Below are 21,605 nucleotides of genomic sequence, written 5' to 3'. Positions count from 1 at the left end.
AACGCATATACTTAAACACGGAACCCTAAAAAGGATAATATTTTATTTCATCCTTTTTGAAGTCGGTTTATCTTTTTTTTATAAATGTTTTTATTTGACTGAGGTGTTCCAACAAAGAGTATTCTATCTACATTAAAATAAATATGCAGGGTTATGTTTTTTTTAAATATTATAAACAGAGAGGCGATTGGCCCTAGTCACACCTGATGGAAAGTGGAAAGTGAAGACAGGGCCTAAGATGGAGCTCACCGGAGTCACCGGTACAGTAATAGCCTATTGACTCTTGCTTTAAAGAGACCGAGGTCATATTGATCAGATGTTATTATGATGTTACCTGGTTGACGTTTATTAGATCACTAGCCAAATTGCAACCTTTGCCGTGTTTGTGAACTGGCGGGCACACTGCTAGGCACCATGCTGAAAGTCGAAAAAATCATTTTAATGTTCTGACTACTGCAAATTCACGATACACTATTTTACTGTCCCTATGTATGCTTAGATCTTAAAAAATACGCAACGGATTTTGATGCGGTTTTTTTAATACATATTAGTGATTCAAGAGGAAGGTTTATATTTATAATACATTAGCATTGCACCTGTACGAAGCCGGGGCGGGTCGCTAGTTTAAAGATAAAGCTTAGAAAAAATTAAAAGTGGAAAAATTCACTGTCTTGGATGAAACTTGAACCCACGACCACTGGATCGCTAGCCCAGTGTTCTGCCATCTGAGCTACCAAGGCCTAATCCAATACAGTGAATATTTCCATCATGTATGAGCCTTAAATTAACTTAAATTTCATTTATTTAAGACGGAGATGGCGGGACGACTTAGACATAGACACCTTCATCAACTGGCCGGAAAAGCACAACAGCGGGAGTTGTGGTCGTTGTGGAGATCAAGGGGAGAGGCCTTTGCCCAGCAGTGGGACACTTTAACGGGCTATTTAAAGAAAAACAAGATCAACTAAGGATAATTCTCGTTAGTGACACATTTTAATCTTACAGCTAATGTAAGTTCTTAGGGATCGTTTGCAGATTACGGCTTGATACAAAATTAAAGATAAAGCTGTTGGATTTCTCTCAGACTGCACCAACAATGTACTTACTACTTACTGCAGCATTGCTAAGGGTTTTCTTAAATAAATATTGAAAACATGATTCTTAAAAGTCTACTATGCTAACAAACTAATGCTACTGCTGTCACTTGGCTGACGGGACAGAATAACAACAAGAAATAATTGATTTAATTTATTTCGTAATTTTTAGGGTTCCGTACCTCAAAAGGAAAAAACGGAACCCTTATAGGATCACTCGTGCGTCTGTCTGTCTGTCACAGCCTATTTTCCTTGAAACTACAGGACCAATTAAGTTGAAATTTGGGGGTCCCCTGTTTGACATAATTATTGAAAGTCATAATGTAATGATTGTCATATTATCATTAGTCATAATTCTGAAACCGTTAACTTTTCAGGATTTTCCTAAGGTAGATAGGTTAGGTTTGTTTTATGGCAATCCTGAAAAGTTACGCGTTTCTGAGAAAAAACAAATTATGACTAACGAAAATGTGGACAAACAATACATTATGACTTAAAACTATATGGGAAACAATAGAGACCCTGAAATTTGGTACACATATGTAAGTTTGTGACCCAAAGAAGGATATGAAACAAATGAATTTTAAAAATTTGGACCACGTAAGTGAGAAAATTAAAAAAAAAATTTAAACTATATTGTGTTTCATATCAAATGAAAGAGCTCGTTATGAGAATCTTAAATATATTTTTTCTGTAATTTTAAAACAAATAGTTTAGAAGTTATTCAAGAAAAAAGCCAAAAAATGACCATCCCCCTCCCCCCCTTTTATCTCCGAAACTACTGGGTCTAAAATTTTGAAAAAAATACACAAAATAGTTCTTTACCCATAGATTACAGGAAAATCTATTATAAACTAGTTTTTGCCCGCGACTTCGTCTGCGTGGACTTAGTAACCGCAGCTAGAGTAAGAATAGCGCCTGGAGAAAATCTCATAGCAATCTAAATTTGAGCATATTATGCACACAAATTAGCAGGCACTTCGTTAATTATCTCAATTCCACCCCGCTTTTTACTTTCTTAAGGGATGATTTTCGAGATAAAAACTATCCTATGTCCTTCTCAGGGACTGAACCTATCTCTATGCCAAATTTCATCTAAATCGGTTCAGCGGTTTAAGCGTGAAGAGGGAACACACAGACAGAAAGACAGACAGACAGACAGACTTTCGCATTTATAATATTAGTATGGATAGTATGGATGTGCAGTCAAGCGTGAGAAGGACTTAATTACTTAGATATTGTTCCGCGACCCCTACGCATTTTTTAAAGACATTTCACTCACGTCTCACATAAAAAATACATTGTTCAAAATTGTGTAATGTACGAAACCTTTGCAACGCGACTCCGACTTGCACTTGGCCGGTTTTTTGGAACATGTCAATCGATATTAGAATTAGACAAAGAAAAGTCTGCAAAGATTTTGACAGCACATTTAAAATAACACCTTCCTGTTTCTTGGTCTAACCACAGTTTAACTAAGTACCGTATAATGGGCTGAGTAGGATTCGCGGGGAGAGTTGGGGTATGAATGGGGAGAGAAGGTATGAAAGGGGGTGAGATGGGATTTTAAGGCTACTGTTACGAAAATAGTATATTCCAATTTAAAATGGAGCTATAGTAATACTCATAATAATAAAAAATCGATCCAACAATCACCTTCGTATGAAAACCCATCTCACCCCAATTACGAGGGACTACGGGGTGAGGTGGGATTTCCTGTTTATCGTCAAAGTTATAAAATGGAACTACCCAAAATAAAATAAAAACTAAAATACAAACGTCATGAACACTTATTATATACACCATTCAGTTTGCATATGTAAAAATAAAATGTTATCGAGGTTTGAATGTCAGTTTTGCTCCTACTCACCCCATTTTACGGTACCTACTTCCCGTGAGATTCAAAATGTTTCTAATAAACTTGCTATTCGTATGAAACTACGAAATTGCGAAAATAAACCGAGTTGGTGGTAACTACTGGGAAAACTAATTCTCATTTATTTATATATAGCCCATTGCATTAATATCATCTCAACTAGAACTCACTCTGTGCACCAATAATAAGCAATAACCATAGAACCATCGCAGCGCTGGCAAAAACAAAATGTAATATAAAAAACGTAACGTCTTAATCATGCTTATTTTTTCTTTAAGAAATGAATGTTTAATTATTACAGGTACGAGTAGCTTCTGCCCGCGACTTCGTCTGCGTAGGATGACGAGTTTTTATTACTATAGACTATAGAGAAGCCATACCAAAAAATGAAATTGTTGCAATTACAACCTGTACCACGCGGCCAAAACGTCGTAAGCTCCGTAAAATTCATGGCGCTTACGCGTTCACGCTCCGCTTCTATGGTTTGTTGACAAAACAACATCAACTCATGGCGTTGTTGACAAAACAACATCAAAGTGCTGGTTCTCTGTGCCGGTTTTATACGTTAGCAGTAATATTTTTGACATTTTCAACCAAAAGGTACCACATTGTCGCTTGTCAATAAGGTTGATTTCAAATTGAAGCTTGGAAATAGCGCCTTATTGACAACCGACAATAAGTACCCTTTTGATTGAAAATGGCACATTTAATAGTTCAATGGCGTAGGATGATGATGATAAAAACAATCCTATGTCCTTCCTCGGGCCTCAAACTATCTTGATTCCAACATCATCAGTTCAGTTTTATATTTTGTAATTGTAATTGTAATGTTCGTCAGGACTAACATAACCTTTGACCCTCTTTTTTTATTTTTCCCTAACCAGAACCATTATTATTTTATAGACCACTTACATAATAGGCACTGGCCTTTTCGGAAATAAAAATGTTATTTGACAATTCGTAAAATAGACAAAAAGGGTATCAAAAAACCATAGACAAATAATACATAAAAAGGTAAAATTCTATAAAAAGTTGTGGAAGGACTATTGAGACAATGTGGTTGAAATCACTACCTTGACTTCTTTCGTACCAAATTAAGTGGTTTTTTTTTTATTATACTGGTATTAGGTGAGGGGTTATCTTCCACACGTTGTCCCGGCTTTTTGTCACGGCTAGGAGCCTGGGGTCCGCTTGGCAACTAATCTCGAGAATTGGCGTAGGCTAGTTTTTACGAAAGCGACTGCCATCTGACCTTCCATCCCAGAGGGAAACTAGGCCTTGTTGGGATTAGTCCGGTTTCCTTACGATGTTTTCCTTCACCGAAAAGCGACAATATCAAATGATATTTCGTACATGTTCCGAAAAACTCATGGGTATAGATAAAATTTTCTCTACTGAGCTCGTTCACTTACCTGTACTAACAATTTCTTTTGTGGGCACGAGTAACCATTGTTCCTGAGCGCGTGGCCATTGTGTGTGAGCCTATAAGAGCCGGGGTTTGAACCCGCGACCTCCGGATTGAAAGTCGCACGCTGTTACCGCTAGGCCACCAACGATTCCTTCCAAATTAAGGGTTAACCGTAAAGAATTAACAGACAGACATACAGAGTATATTTCGCATTTATCCATATCCATACTAATATTATAAATGCGAAAGTCTGTCTGTGTGTTACCTCTTCACGCTTAAGCCGCTGAACCGATTTAGTTGAAATTTGGCATAGAGATAGCTTGAGTCCCGGGGAAGGACATATTTAGGATAGTTTTTATGTCGGAAATCATCTCTAAAAGTGAAAAGGGGTTGGGAGGGAGAGAGAAAAGGAATTGAGAAATTTAATGAATTGTCTGATAATTGTGTGAAGCAATTAAGCTTATGGTCAATTATGGTTACTCTAGCTGCTGTTACTGATTCTAAACAGACGAAGTCGCGGGCGAAAGCTAGTAATATATAAAATTTAAGTGGAAAACATAAATTCCGATTCGTTAGCGGCTCGAAATAATTGAAAAGTTAAACGGAATGTGACATCTGTAATAAAATGACGAAAAAAAAGGAAAAGGGCATCAATTCGACCGTATTTACTTCAGAACCCCGTCATGATTATACCGTTGGGGTTTTTTTTGTTCAAAAGTATTAGACCGATGCCTGTATGAAACCCTTCCTGATAAAAAATAGAAATTACCTACTCTGTAGCGGACTTTTAGTACCTAGCTTCAACTGCTCTTGGTCGGCCGCGGCTTAACTTGGCAAATGGCAAAAAAGTGGTACAAAAACTCATCAAAAAAAAACGTCATCGAAAAATAGAATGAAACTTGGTAGGATAGCTCTGCCTCCGTCGACTCAGTGAACGAGACAATAATTTTCACAATTCACGATATACCTAGGACACCATACCTACGACAGTACCGTAAAATAGTGAGTAGTAGCAAAACTGACATTCAAACCTCGATAACATTTTATTTTAACATATGCAAGCTGAATGGTGTATATAATAAGTGTTCCGGACGTTTGTATTTTAGTTTTATTTTTATTTTGGGTAGTTCCATTTCATAACTTTGACGATAAACAGGAAAAACCACCTCACCCCGTAGTCCCTCGTAATTGGGGTGAGATGGGTTTTCATACAAAGGTGATTTTGGAAGATTGTTGGATCGTTTTTTTTATGAGTATTACTATAGCTCCATTTTAAATTGGAATACATTATTTTTGAAGCAGTAGCCCTAAAAACCCATCTCACCGCTTTCAAACCTTATCTCCCCATTCATAACCCAATTCTCCCCGCGAAACCTACTCACCCCATTTTACGGTAATATTAAGAAATCAATATCAGACAAAGTTTGCGTGCGTCCCGCGCCTCTCTAAGATTGATTATGCCAAATCCGTTATTATGCGAAGTTCCATTAATCAATTTGTACAAATCTGTTGTGGATCACCGAGTTACTTAATTCAGCATTAAGGTTTCGGTTTTAGGTCTAGAAATTTGGGAAGTGGAATAAAGTGAATGATGAACGAATTTTGTAAAAAATAAAGTTTTGCTATGTGGTCAAGTTTGGTATTATTTTCGTGTAACTCAAGGATGCTTAATTCATTGATACTTATTTAATTTATACGGTTTCATATAAATATTTTAGAAAAGATGATAAATAAAAATCTGCTATTTTATGTTTTCCTGAATAAATGCCTAAATTTTTTTTTAATTAAGTACACCACGGATAATAAATCATTGGTTATCAATTCCAAATTTAAATTATGACTGTAAACCAAACTCAATTTCGAACTTTGTTTATATATTGCCTGACAAACAAGCATACGGCCCGTCTGGTCACTGGTGATCACCGTAAACTATCGACTACATCAGCATTAATGCTGCAGTAATGCAGCAAGTCATTGCATTACAAATGTCAAAAACCCAGGCAAGAACATCGATTTTGACATTTGCAGCAGTAATGCAGTCAGCAGTAATGTCACGCTGCGTTACTGCTGTAGTAATGCTAGTGTAGTCTCAATTAGAACGGTACACTTACGGCCTGATTCTAATTTTAATAAACATCAAAAATTAGATTTTGATACGATATGGATCGGATCTGTAAGTGCCAAAACAGACGTTTCTTCAAGCAAATATTTGAATCGGGCCGCTACTCTGGTTTTGACCCAAATAAGTATAACACCCAAAAGACAATCCCGAGCCTACAAATTATGTATGGTATAGAAAGGATCGCAATCTCTTATGGCAGAATTGTTGTAAAAGTGACCGCGTTAAGCTTTAAATAATAGTTCCTAATCTCTCCGGTGGCGCTAGTTAGGCTCTGGGACATGAGTATAACATGAACCATATAAGGCAACAAATAACCCGACCAAATTACGTAGGTTGTTTTTGGTAGTATTTCGGTGTATGGTGGTGCCGCCTAATTACTGTTTTTGATGGACTTTTCATACATAGAGATTTGGCTCCTTTATACAGTCTCCATGCTACAAACCACGTATTACTTTGGCGACAGGCGGTGAGAGACGTGACGTGTCATAGCTAATTCATACGTGAAGCAAGGACAGTGCGTGTATTTTTGTTACTATTGTGCCACATTTTTACCAATTCGGATTATTCGACGTTCATGCCAATCGAGTGTATCGATAAATTCAGTGTGTTTAATAGTAGTTTATGTGACTGCTACATAATGAAAGGCATTAAAACTTGAGTGTGGGTTTATGAAACGAACGTAGTGAGTTTCATAATAGAATCACACGAGTGTTTTAATGCCTAATTATGTACACTGCTTTATCTACACACATATTATAAACTTTCTATGATATATTCACTAACCTCATATTACAGCCGACATTGGGGCATAGTTGCTCTCTGGCAGAATTCGCGGATATGAGGTGGCGTCTCCGAAATATCTTTATCGCACATTTTACACGAAACTTTTGCTAGAGTTACTTTAAAAACAACAAAACAAATTATTTTTTACTTACAAACTAATTAAAAGATAAACTGCACGTCAAATGGTGGCAAAGAAAACTTTTTCACGCATGTCACGCATCCGTAGTTTTTTTTTTAATTCAGAGACAAACTAGAGTGGGGGTCGATTGCCATATCGTTCGATACCAACTAACAAGCGAGATTGGTCAAATTTGTATGCAATTGACATTTCATTTCGAATAAAACGTCATCTCGACTGATATTAGAATAGAGGTCAAATCAAATTTATTTGTTTTTCAGAGATGTTCGAAATTTGAATAAAATAATATCCGCACTTAAACTATCGTGAGACATATTTCAAAATATTTATCAGTACGGTTTTTACTCACTATTATTTTTAGTCGCTTTTGGCGACATGTTTCGGATTCTTTGGGAATCCATCCTCAGGCACGAGTGTCCGCGGCGGTTGTTCGTCGTGCACTGCCCGCGCCGCCCGCCTCGTCGCTCGTTGCGCACGCGCTGATGGGGCGGGGGCGGGGGGCGCGGGGCAGTCCGCAGATGGAGTCGTCAAGTGAAGGTCTGGTAGGGCGGCTGTATCGAACGAAGTCAAGCACACTGCACTCACTATGTCCCCGCGATCGTCACAACACACTTGCCGCTTGACCCTAGGTATTATAGGCTTCCATGCAGGTGGCAACATCCAGCCTCCGTCCCGATTGAAATTAGGGCGGCGTGAAATTTCAATCGCCTCGCGAATCTTACGCGGCACAAAACATTTCTCCCGTACCAGTAATCTCGCTTTATCGAAACGAATGAAATGGGACGCGCCTATATCGTTCGCATGCTCTGCCAAAGAATCCGAAACATGTCGCCAAAAGCGACTAAAAATAATAGTGAGTAAAAACCGTACTGATAAATATTTTAAAATAATATCATCGAAATCGATGTTATTATTTAGCAATAATAACATTTTCACAGATAAAAAATTTGCTGTAACAAAACAGTTTATCTTAATGTTGGCCATTATTTTCGGATTTTGAAGTCATCATAGAGGGTTTATGATATGTGTGTAGATAAAACCTTATACTTTTAAAGATGAGCTCCATTACTGTTGGTAGCTGCAGTTACCAGCAAGACGTTACATTAAGTGCGAACAAAATGCCTCATGACACGACTCAAAGACGCACTTGCCGGGACGAATGGGGTTGACAACTGTCAAAGGTTTGCATATACACGGTGTAACATGAGGAAACCGAATAATTTTAACAGCATATTCCTGATCATATTTAAACACTAAAATGTCCTATAAACTTTTCTGTAATTCTCCTAGTTTCAGAGTTAATACCAATTTAAAAAAAAAAACAAGTTTTTATTTTTACATAGTGCAAACGAATTTTTGATGACGATGTTGCCACTATGGGACGTCGTTATTGATAGATGTCAAAAAGTGACAAGTCGTAACACTGTAAAAACTAGGTTTTACGAAAAAAAAGTAAAAGTCCATTTTAAGTGACAAGTTTACCAATAACATTTACTTCTTATGTACAAATACATTTAAAAAATCTAAAAAAAAAAAAGATTTTTTTTGCGAATTTGACCTAAACTCTTATTACATTTTTTCCTTCTTTTGGCCTCAGAAAGGCGTGGTTAAAATCTTTCGGTTTCCTCTTGGACACCTAGTATAGAGTTAGACCAAGAAAATTCTGCAGAGATTTTGACAGCACACGCAGTGCCAGTATTTTTTATACGTCATAATTTCACAGAAGTTTGACGTTTAAAATAACACCTGCACCGCGTGTGCTGTCAAAATCTCTGCTGACTTTTCTTGGTCTAACTCTAGCGCCATCATATTAGCTTGTCCCTTGTTCTATGACTTGGCTTAAAGGGCTGGCATCCAGGGCATAAAATCCATAAAAAAATGACGCAATTCTAGGGATTGACAGGGCAAGCTAAGCTGGCGCCATCTGCTAAATACTTCGATAGCCCACCCCCATTAGCGTAAGCGATTGTCAAGTTCGTATCAAAACATGCAGCTGGTTTGCCTTCCGAATGACATATTTATGATTTGGACTCAATTGAAAGTGCCACTAAAGCCCGGATACGGCGTTGATAACACAATTTCGGGCTGCATTGCAATGTTGGCATGCAACCAATGGTTACGAAGTGTAGTGTGGACGCATGCTGGTGCATAATGCAGCTTCCAGCCACGGAGTATGTGATGAAGTTGAAGATTAAATATCAATACTAGCCTATGCCCGCGACTTCGTCAGAGTTAGTAATTGGGGTAGCTTATTTTTTATCTAATCTGCTTTTTATCAATTCCCCGTACAAACTTTAACCCCCCCCCCCCCTTTTCACCCCCTTAAAGGATGACTTCTGGGATTAAAACTATGTCCTTCCCCGGGACTCAAACTAGGTATCTCTATGCCAAATTTCAACTAAATCGGTTCAGCGGTTCTTTCGCATTTGAGCTAAAAAGGAGATGAAGGGACGACTTGAGCATCATTTGAAGCAAAAAACTGTACATAACTACCTACATGCAAGATTGGTATTAGCTAAGTTTTTACCTACACGTTACAGTATAAAGTAGGTATTATAATTAGTCTGAGGACATGAAATTCTTGCCAGTTACGATTTAGAATTTGATTCTTAAATATAGGTAAGCATTAAAGAAATACAAAAAAAAAAAAAAAATCGGTAGGTGTTCCGTGCCTCCTGGAACCACCAGGGCTGTCTCGAACAGACGGCAAACGTCCCGACGGGCTGACGCTGGTTCCCTGGCAGAGAGGGCGGTGTCTTATATGGGATGCAACCTGTGTGAGTACATTTGCTGCATCCCATGTAGGACACACTGCTAAGTCGGCAGGCTCAGCGGCAAAGACTGCCGCCAAAAGCAAGCGCCTCAAATACTCTGCTTTGGAAGCCACCTATGACTTCGTGCCCGTCGCCGTCGAGACAGCCGGGCCCTGGGGGCGGGAGGCGCGTGAGCTCTTCCGAGAGCTTGGCAAGCGCCTCAGAGAGAAAGGGAGTGACCCCCGTTCTGAGTCATGGCTCGTCCAACAGGACTCCATCGCCATACAGCGGGGTAACGCTGCTAGTGTGATGGGGACCTTTGGACCCGGCATGGCTCAGAACGGATTTTAGTTTTTAATTTTTTTTTTTATTTGATTCTTATTTCCATATTGCATTTATAACCAAATTTTACATCAATAATCAATTGTCTTTGCATATTGCAATCAATTTCCGCTGCTTATATTGCCCCTTGGTCATGTCAAGCAGCCGGATACAACACGTATAACTGGCTGTTGTGTGACACCGAAGTGTCAGCATGTAATCATTACATTACGTACGCTCGAACCATGGATCACATCATCTCTTTCACTTATCTTACCCCTTGATCATGTCAGCAGCCGGATACAACACGCATAACTGGCTGTTGTGTGACACCGAAGTGTCAGCATGTAATCATTACATTACGTACGCTCGGACCATGGATCACATCATCTCTTTCACTTATCTTACCCCTTGGTCATGTCAGCAGCTGGATACAACACGCATAGCAAACAACATATGTACTAAGCGTTGTGATACTTGTGATCGCATCAAAGTATCACCGTGTAATCATTATATTACGTATGCTCGGACTACATAAATCATAGATCAATCCCGCAAGATAGGACGATTTTATTACACTGCTTGGAAACCTATAAAAAGGTATTTTAAAGACATAATATTACTCTGGGTACTAGGCGACAATAACCATCCACTTTTCGCTTCGCCTACAACACCACTTTTTTAATAATTATGAAAATGCCAGGGATTCGATTTTCGTTCTGATATTATTTCATGGCTTGATATAAGATACAAATAAAACCATACGTATCAAACTAAAACTAGATTTCTTAGTGTTATCAGGATCATCAAACGATAAGAATATTGTTCGTGAGCGACAAGCAGTAGGTATTAATGGTATGTACAATCTAGTTAACGTCGGAATTAAAGGTAAAAACAATGAAATTAAATCGCGGTAGACCCGTTCGTGTAATTAAATATGTGTTCAAAACACGAGAGTTTAAAGTGTTCTAATCTAGCTGTTTAAAGATTGGATACTTAGGCACCCGGAATATTCAAAGTGATCATACTTCTTGCAACTACGAGTACTTTAGGTAGCTGAAATGAATCAATACAAATTTAGCCTTTCACAGCAACTGACCACGTTTTTGCTCTCCTATAACGACTCTCGATGTTATTTGAGCATGTTTATATTTATGTAAATGTGAACACAACTGAGGGGTGTGTCAGGCGGTCATTCATAAACGCCCTTAAAAGTGTTGAGGATCGTGCGTGGCAGTGTTGGCCGAACCGTTAATGCAATTAACCATTAACCAGTACAAATTGAACCGTAAACTGTAATCGTCCGTTACGGTTTACAGTTCAATTTGTACTGCTTAATGGTTAATTGCAATTAACGTTCGGCCAACACTGATTCGTGGTACATGCTTTACAATGCGGGATCTTGTGGATGGTAATCTACAGCTGAAACAAAAACAACTATATTAGTGGAACATTCAGAAGCTTTCACCGACACGGGTCTGTTATTCGCAGTACTTTACGAGGTACTATGACAGAAAGTACTTGTAATAACCGTAAAGTACTTTTACTGTAATCTTTAATGTACACAGAAAAGGGAACAGTAGACAACCACTTTCAATGTCACTCTTGAGGTAGGTTACTTTCTGACCTTACGATAAATATTTTTTTTAGATTTTTGTGCTTCATGGATATTGACCACAATCACAGTCAGTCACGAAGATGTAGTGACAAAAATTGAGAAAGGTATGTTGAGATGGTTTGGACACGTGGAAAGAATGAGTGAAAGAAGGCTAACAAAGAGAGTGTATAAGGGAGAAGTAGAAACGGGAGTTGGAAGGGGCAGACCTCGGCGGACTTTCTCCGATCTGATCGGGGAAATCCTGAAGAAAGGCCAGGGCAAGAGCACCCTAAACCGGCGAGCGTGTATGAGGAATGTCATGAAAGTGAAGGAAGCGAAAGAGGTATGTCAGGATCGTAGCAAGTGGAAATCCGTGGTCTCTGCCTACCCCTCCGGGAAATAGGCGTGATTATATGTATGTATGTATGTCACAGTCAGGGTATGGGAAGGGGAAGAGCAGCCGATTCAACGGAGCTACGCCGTTTTGCCGCATATTCAATTCAATTCAATTTAGTTATTTATTAAATAATAATTTTACACGTCACATTTACAAATTTACAATTATAATTTATATTCCATGTAAAACAATAATTAGTATTAATGATAGTAGGTATTTATAGCAGAGTATATCATGCGTATTTGTGTTGTGTGAGTCTGAGTATGAATGTCACATGAATGTATTTAGTAACTCGATTGTACTCTTTTATAAACTTTTCTTATAATTTTACTTAATTAAGAAATCTTGCAAGGAATAGTCCTGCACTGCATAAAGGATGACTCACGTTAGACCGGGCCGTGTCCGGGCCGGAGCTTCCGGCGCTTCGTTTTCTATGGAAAGCATTACGTGATCACCTGTCATGTCATAGAAAAGTAAGCGCCAGAAGCTCCGGCCCGGTCACGGCCCGGAAACAATTTTAGGAAAGTTGAATGTTATTGTTTATTTTCTTGATAGCACAATCACAATTTCCTCGTTACCATGAAAATGACGCAGAATGTATCGCCATTTTTTGCACCAGGCGAGAGTCAAATGTCCATCTCGCAGCTCACGTGCCATATTGCGGAACGGGTTCTGCTTGGTTAGCATTCTGAAAGCTTTCAACTGCTGCGCCTTAGGACCACTATAATTGAGACGTGGGTACATTATATTACATCATTTCTATGTAAACTAAATTAAATAATAATACTAAAGTACATATTGAGGAAATAAAATTATATCACTACGAATTAAAACTAAACTAATATTAAAATAAAACTACTTAAAAATTAAAGTAATATAGATAAATACCCACCTATGATAGGTCCCCCAAGTCTGTCTCCTGCGGAAGGGTGCCCATGAGGCTGGCTACATTACCCCGCTATGCCTATTCTTTGCCCAAGGAATGAGCCAGCAGTGAGTCACCCGAGGTCCCCAGTAGTTTTTTTTTTAATTCGTGAAAAAGGTTAAGGGCGTCGCAGCTCCACGGCCCTAGGGTTTCCACCGCAAACGCCGCAAAAATGTGGTTGTTTGAGAGACCAGCATATTTGCGGCGCTTTAGGACTTCAGCCGCTGAACATTAAATATTATTTATTACATTAAATATTATATTATTGTATGTGGGGCACCCGGATGGAAAGCGTCCGTCTGGGCGTCCTAGATACCGCTGGAGTGATGAAGCCCTAAAAGAGGTCTTATAGCTGGCGTGAACCGCTTGAAGTGGCGCAGAATAGGGCAAAGTGGCGCTCTCTTGTGTCAGAGGCCAAGATCCTTTTTGGGTCACTGAGCCAGTGAAGTAGTAGTAGTAAATATTATAATAATAATAGGACATTATTTCACAAAGTCTCACTTAAGCTTAAGCACTTAGTCCCGGGCAAGCTCGGTTCTCCATACAAAATTAAATGTTACGCTCTTATTTCAAAACGACTAGCTAGATTGCTCTGAAACTTTGTACTTTCAATAGGATAAGGTATATCTAAGTCTGAAATTAGTTTTACAGTAGATATGGTGCTACTTTCTCGCACTAGTGCGTAAAAGAGCACTTTTCGTGCATATGTCGAAAGTTTAAAGGGCCATATGTAACTGTAAAACGTTGTACGATACAAATTCGCAACTCGTGTCGATTTAAAACAGTCCCTGCGGTCGTGTTTTAATTTATCGCCACTCGTTTCGAATTTTCTCTTTTCCGCACTTGTATCGTAAATAACTATAAATATATAGCTTCAGATATCATAGTAAAAAAATACAGCGAATTTAAGTTTTTCATACAGAATTTATTTTATGCTCTATTTCGATTGTTTTACATACTAGAGCTATATAAACTAATTTCAGACCTAGATATACCTCATGTCATTGTATGTGCAAAGTTTTATTACAATCCAACACGTAGTTTTAAAATGAGAACGGAACTCCGTTTGTATGTGAACATGAAATTCGGCCGAGCTTGCCGGACTCTTAAGTAAGCTCAATAGGGCTTGTGTTGTGGGTACTTAGACAACGATATATATAATGTACAGATATGTATGTATATAAATGCTTATTATACATAGAAACATCCATAACTCAGGAACAAATATTTGTGATAAACACACAAATATCTCCTTACCGGGATTCGAACCCGGGACCTCCTGCTTCGCAGGCAGGGTCACTACCCATTAGGCTAGGAGGCCATTGTTCCTAAATATTCCTAGGGCCAGGGGTGCGAAACTCCTCCTGTCGGGTATTCTCGGCTCCGTTTGGCTCAGCATTGTTCCGAGCAATTATTAGGGTTGACACAACTTGACGTCCCCGTGCGTGGACGACCACATTTAAGATAATGACTGGAATTTTGACATCCCTAAATAACCGAAAGGGATAGTGCCATATATTAGAAAGATACAGCATGATTCGTCCCTGAACCGCTGTCAAATTTCGGTTTTGTAGGAAGTTTCTTTTCTGTACGGTAGTACAGTCGTAGGCAAAAATATCGATTCAGACAAATGGCCCAAAAATATGTGTACAGTCAAGTGTAAAAATATGGGTGCATATAGCTTACTCAAAAATATGTCTCATAGTTCTTAATTTGCTGCTGACTATGAGGACATATTTTTGAGTATGATGTGTGCAACCATATTTTTACACTTGACTGTACACGACTTTATTGTCTAAGGTAAGAGCGTACACATATTTTTGAAACTTTGGAAATGTATATATATTTTTTTTTAATACAGTTGCTCAAAAAGTGCTACTTTTCGTGACTGTTTAGCGTGCGGAAAGTTGGTTTTCGCGAACTAGTGCTTTTTACTTTTCCAATTTTTTAAAATTTTTACTTGTTCCAATTTATGACTAGGTACTTATTGATGAGTGTTAATATTAGTTTCCTTTAAACGTCGTAATCAACATAAAAAGTATAAAAACCTATGGTTAATGTAAGAATACGAAAAATATGCATATTTCATATTTTATTACTTACCTCTTCATCATTATAAGTATTATAACACGTTTATTTTTTAATGTTGAAAAACCGTTCTTAATAAGTTGTCTGAATGGAACAGAACGCCTGTCAACGAAGAGGCGTATTTTCTTACTGCAAGAATGTTTTTTTAAGTTTCCAAAGGCAACATTCGATATTGTTTGTATAAATATAATTATTACTTTATTTACTTTATTTTTGTCCCGGTTGCCGTCGAGACGGCTGGGCCTTGGTGTGCCGAGGCCAAAGCCTTTATTAAGGATATAGGGCGACGCTTAAGGGAAAGGGGCGGCGACCCTCGCTCTGGTTCTTTCCTCGTCCAAAAGATATCCCTGGCCATTCAGCGAGGTAATGCCGCCAGTATTTTTGGCACATTTGGTCCGGGGGATAATCAGAGTGGGGGGTAATATTGTATTTGTTATAATTTAGTTTTACTTTTTTGCATTAATTATTTTTCTTATTGAGTTATTCTATGTAAGCAATGTATGGGAAAATGAAACAAATTAATAAAGTTTTCAAACCTGTGTGGCACTTAACTACTAATCTTAAATGAAAAAGATTTTTTGAGTTAAGGAGTCTTATCTTATATTCAATATTTATACATATAATTTTTTTCTAGGTACATAGGTCATATATTAAATTAAGCGATTTCGGTAAAAAAATATACGATACACAAATAATCATAAATAACGATATTTAGGTTTTAATATTTACAATTGTTTCTGTCTTATAGAACATGCAAAAAAAACTTTCATTGAAGTGGGTTCAATAATAATAACAAAATCAATTCTAGTCGAATAAAAGCTAGAAAAACACTTCTTCATAATGTCAATGTCAATGATGTCACAGAATTAATAAATATAAAAGTTTCGAATTCCCTTCCTTACTTGTTGCTTTTCTTATTTTTTCGCAACTGTATTAAAAAACGTCGTTCGATACACGTGCGGAAATGTCATTCTTCACTCTATATCTCGGTACTCGTGGAGTAATGACATACTTTCCGCACTAGCAACTATTATGCCCTTGACTGTAATATTATTTGAGACATTTTCTATGAAAAGGGAACTTATTGTCGATGGCGCTTACGCCGAACAGCGTCGCGCGGCATTGTATTTATATCGGAGCATATCGTTTATAATGGCGTAAGCGCCATCGACAAAAAGTCCCTTTTTATAGAAAATACCACATTTTATCCTGTGCTAGGGCTCCAATTACACTAGGATCTAGATCTCACTGAGGTACATGTTCAATAATAGCATGCAGCATGCAGCTTGGCGGATGTCCAAATTTTCCAACTCCCGTAGCGAACCTTCAACGACCAGACTTACTTTACATTTAAATTAGTCGTATGATGTTGAATGAAATAAAAGCGGTGTGATAGGTAACTATACGATTTATTAGTTAAGTGGCATCTAGTTTGGCTAAATGTGGAGGCAATCTGTATAGGTACATTCGCTTTTTATTTAATGTTAAAAATTTCCAAAATGTGGGTGCATATAGCTTACTCAAAAATATGTCTCATAGTTCTTAATTTGCTGACTATGAGCTATGGGACATATTTTTGAGTATGATGTGTGCAACCATATTTTTACACTTGACTGTACACGACTTTATTGTCTAAGGTAAGAGCGTACACATATTTTTGAAACTTTGGGAATGTATATATATATTTTTAATACAGTTGCTCAAAAAGTGCTACTTTTTGTGGCTGTTTAGCGTGCGGAAAGTTGGTTTTCGCGAACTAGTGCTTTTTACTTTTCCAAAATGGCTTCCAATCAGATTATGTTTTTTTTATGATATAGGAGGCAAACGAGCAGACGGATCACCTGATGATAAGCGATTACCGCCACACATGGACATTTTAATTGGCACAGCTCGTCCCAGTGGCGTAGCCACAGTACCTATACTCTGTATCTTTAGGCATTTAAATAAAAGTAAACAAAATCTACCCTCAAACGAAGTGGGCCGTCGCCCACGGCCTCGCGCCCCAAGGGGGGTCTCGCGCGAGGCCTCTTCGAGCACAGTGAAAGAAAAGGGCCTCGCAGATGCGATTTCGCCCACGGCTAGATTAGTTCACGCTACGCCACTGGCTCGTCCCATAAAGGACCCCACTGACTATCAGTCCGCCGGACGATATCGGCCTGTCAGTTGTTTGGAACTGTCAAATTTTTGTTCTAACAGGCCGATATCGTCCGGCGGACTGATAGTCAGTGGGCTCCTTAAGTGCTTAAAACCATTAATTTCAATAACCCTTTCACTGCATGTCGATTATCTTCCATCGCCCGTATTTCAACCCTCTGGCTATCTGCCCGGCGTTACGTAACCGACTTCAGACTAATAGCGGTATATCGCCGCTATACTTACTCAACCTCGTATCTGCAACACTCATTTGATGACAAAAACACCCGTATTCCGAATGAAAGAAAAGCGACATTTCCATCAAATAATTATTGCAGATATGAGGTTGAGTAATTATAGCGACGATATGTATTTGAGTCGGGTGGTAAATATCAAATTCAACTCAGTGGGCACATTAGTACAGTTACTTAGAAATAAATAAAATAAAAACTCACTGTTTGGGGCGAGACCCGAATCCAGCTCCGGGATAAGCGGGATAGCAGTGTGGAGTCGCGAGTTCAAATTTTGCAGTAAGTTTTCTATTTTTCCTTAATTTCTAAGCATTGTCGTTTGCTTGTAGCCGTTTGAGATTAATTCAAAAATTTCAGTTACAGTCTTATACTGTAAAACCCGCTTGAGAGGATTCTTAAGGGACTATAGGGAGGGAAATAACATGTTTTAAATATCTTTCGGATGTCAGTCGTACGTTCGAATTAGCCTGTTTGTCGAAAACGCATATTAACCACGTAAAACTATTTGAATATTTGCAGGAATCAGTGCGAAAATGAATAACTCTTATGTTCATGGAGACTATATTATAAAGGAGCCAAATCTCTATGTATGAAAAGTGTCCATCAAAAAACAGTAATTAGGCGGCGCCACCATACACCGAAATACTACCAAAATCAACCTACGTAATTTGGTCGGGTTATTTGTTGCCTTATATGGTTCATGTTATACTCATGTCCCAGAGCCTAACTAGCGCCACCGGAGAGATTAGGAACTATTATTTAAAGCTGAAAGCGGTCACTTTTGCAACAAGTCTGCCATAAGAGATTGGCATCCTTTCTATACCATCCATACTTATGTTATTGCCAAATGCCAAAACTTCTTTAAATTAAAAATTGGAATTGTGCCAACTGACTCCACAAGACAGGCCTAGCCTAGTGTGGAGGTCATAGGTTAATAAAACAATATGTATTATTTATGGTGAATAAACTATTTTTATTTTTTTATTTTATTGATTTAACGGGTCAAATTAGGGGCACATTCTCTTAAAAATCTTTTTTTATTTTTTTCAGATTTTTTCTTAAAAACAAAATAATGACGATTCCCTTTTTCCGACATTCTTTGAATAAACTCGTCCTGACGCGTGTATTATGCCCGCCATAATTTACATAACTACGAGCATTTGTCACGCTAAAATATTACTCGGAAGATGCTTAATGCTGAGAAATACGTGTTTGTTGTTTTCGTAGTTTCAGGTTCGTGTTTTCGGGTTGCGAAGTTAAGTAGTCTAACAGGGCTATATAATTAAATATTAGCTACTCATAACAGAATGTTTTGCGTCATCAAATCAAAAACTTCAAAACTTCATCATTTATTCAGATAATAGGCCACAAGGGCACTTTTACACGTGAACATTGAATTTACATACAAACAAAAAAAGTACTTAAACGAATATAAAATACAACTAACTACAACTACCTATATATACCAATTCAAACTAACGTACCCAACGGTAAAAACGGGACCCTATTACCAAAGATAGATATAACTCCGTAATAGATGGATACAGTCTAAGGAAAAAACGTGCCTCAAAAATCAAGAAAATTTGATTCTCGTTCAGAGGGCGCTACTAGTTTTGGCCTACAGTCGTATAGATGGCGTTGACGGTTTCGTTTGTTATTTAACAATTTTAACGCATATCAGTGAAAGAACATGGGTCAAAATCATAAAAATAATTAATGCAAATAAAAAAAAACATTTATCTATATTTAAATGCATTCTATCGTATTTTTATAAATCTTCATTTTTAGTTTTAAAGTGTGTCGACAGATGGCAGTGAATTTACTGGGGTTACAAAATTTACTATGACAGTACCGCTCTAGTATCAGTTACTCTATGCTATTACTAAGACTTCGCTGTCTGTCCGTTTGTCACCAGGCTGTATCTCATGAACCGTGATAGATAGACAGTTAAAATTTTCACTGATAATGTATTTCTGTTGCCGCTATAACAACAAATACTAAAAACCTAATAAATTAAATATTTAAGGGGGGGCTCCCATACAACAAACATGATTTTTTTACGTTTTATAGATAATGGTACGGAACCCTTCGTGCGCGAGTCCGATTCGCACTTGGCCGGTTTTTTGTACGATAAAATTAAGTTTTTTATATTTGAATTTCTAGTTTTTATATTATTCCATAAATGTGAATTTAATTTGTAGTAGCAACACCCATTACTTTTACAGAGGTACAGATTGCATCAAAGGATACAAAGACGAATACAAGTTTGATATGATTTCGGTACATGTAGAATAATATTTTGGTACTTATTACTGTTTGACTGGACTGATGTTACAGAGTTAAAATCTACCGACGTGACATTTAAAGTAAGTTAACATGTGGAATTGAACTAAGTCGACACTCATCAGGACTGTGGACCAGAGCTTCACAAGACATTTGAAAGTTCAGCATATTTTGACCTTTCATCTCTTAACAACTGTGCTGTATCAGGGGCCCTGCTAATATTGGTTCTCTGGTACGAATGTGCATGAACATTCTGAATTGGCAAAGCTGTGTCACTGATTGCAAACGCGGTTTACTTTAATCGAAAATAACCAGTGTAACGTGATCTCAATATTCTTATTAGCTATGCGTTATGAACGACCAGCTTATACTGGCTAGACCATTTGGTATTCTACAACAAGTTTGTTAAACTTCGGTCCAAAACAACCCTAATTATGAAGTTTTCGAGGAACTTTTTGATGTTAGTAGAATTTGCTATAAATTTTGGAACTCGGCTGTGTTTGAGCGGTATAAGGTGTTTGCTAGACGATGATTTGAATTCGAAATGAAAAATTTAAGGTTGCGGTAAAACCGCACGAATAGGTAAAAACCGGCCAAGTGCGAGTCGGACTCGCGCACGAAGGGTTCCGTACTATTACGCAAAAAACGGCAAAACAAAACACGTTTGTTGTATGGGAGCCCCTCTGAAATATTTATTTTAATCTGTTTTTAGTATTTGTTGTTATAACGGCAATAGAAATACATCATCTGTGAAAATTTCAACTGTTTATCTATCACGGTTCATGAGATACAGCCTGGTGACAGACAGACAGCGAAGTCTAGCGAAGAAGAATAGGGTCCCGTTTTTACCCTTTGGGTACGCTCATTGAATTAATGTCATTACCGGGTCTAACGCGATTAAATTTCATTATTTTACCTTTTTAACCGACTTCAAGATTTCAAAAGGAGGAGGCTCTCAATTCGGTTGTACTTATGTTTTTTTTTTATTTGTTTGTTTTTTTTTAAATGTTTGTTACTCCATAAATCCGTCATTACTGGACCGATTTTGAAAATTCTTTTTTTGATTGTAAGTATATACATACAGATTGGTCCCGTTTTTGTCAAAACGCAGTTCTGATGATGGGATCCATGAGGAATCGAGGGAGCTCCTTAAATGTCAAAGGCATACATATAGTGATTTTAGTATTTTCATCAACAAATCAAGCATTTACATTTAAAAATGTGACATTTGATGAAGTGGAACTGCTGATGATGATCAGAACGGAACTCTTCCATTGAAGAGTTGTTCGCGTCCGTATACTGCATAGTAACTGCATACAAGGTTTACCAAATTTCACGCTAGATGTCGCTGACCAGACCGGGCAACTAGCTAACGATGTTCTTACAGAGCTTAGGTATAAGGTTTGAAAATTAATTTTAATATATTGGCTTTATT

At 37.8% G+C, this 21,605-nt stretch overlaps 1 protein-coding gene across 1 annotated transcript in view; it reads left to right on the top strand.

The window, feature by feature from the left end:
* The first annotated feature begins 238 nt into the window (after positions 1 to 238).
* Positions 239 to 21,605, top strand: part of LOC134750796 (uncharacterized) — a 36,170-nt gene continuing 14,803 nt past the window's right edge. Inside the window, exons 1-2 of the mRNA XM_063686039.1 lie at positions 239 to 260; positions 10,228 to 10,467. Coding sequence (XP_063542109.1) covers positions 239 to 260; positions 10,228 to 10,467 — 262 coding nt within the window. The remainder of the gene's footprint in view (positions 261 to 10,227; positions 10,468 to 21,605) is intronic.

The sequence above is a fragment of the Cydia strobilella genome, chromosome 20, assembly GCF_947568885.1.
Source record: "Cydia strobilella chromosome 20, ilCydStro3.1, whole genome shotgun sequence".
Classification (NCBI taxonomy): Eukaryota; Metazoa; Arthropoda; class Insecta; order Lepidoptera; family Tortricidae; genus Cydia; species Cydia strobilella.
Note: the sequence above shows the minus strand (reverse complement) of the source record. Positions and strands in the feature narration are given on the sequence as shown.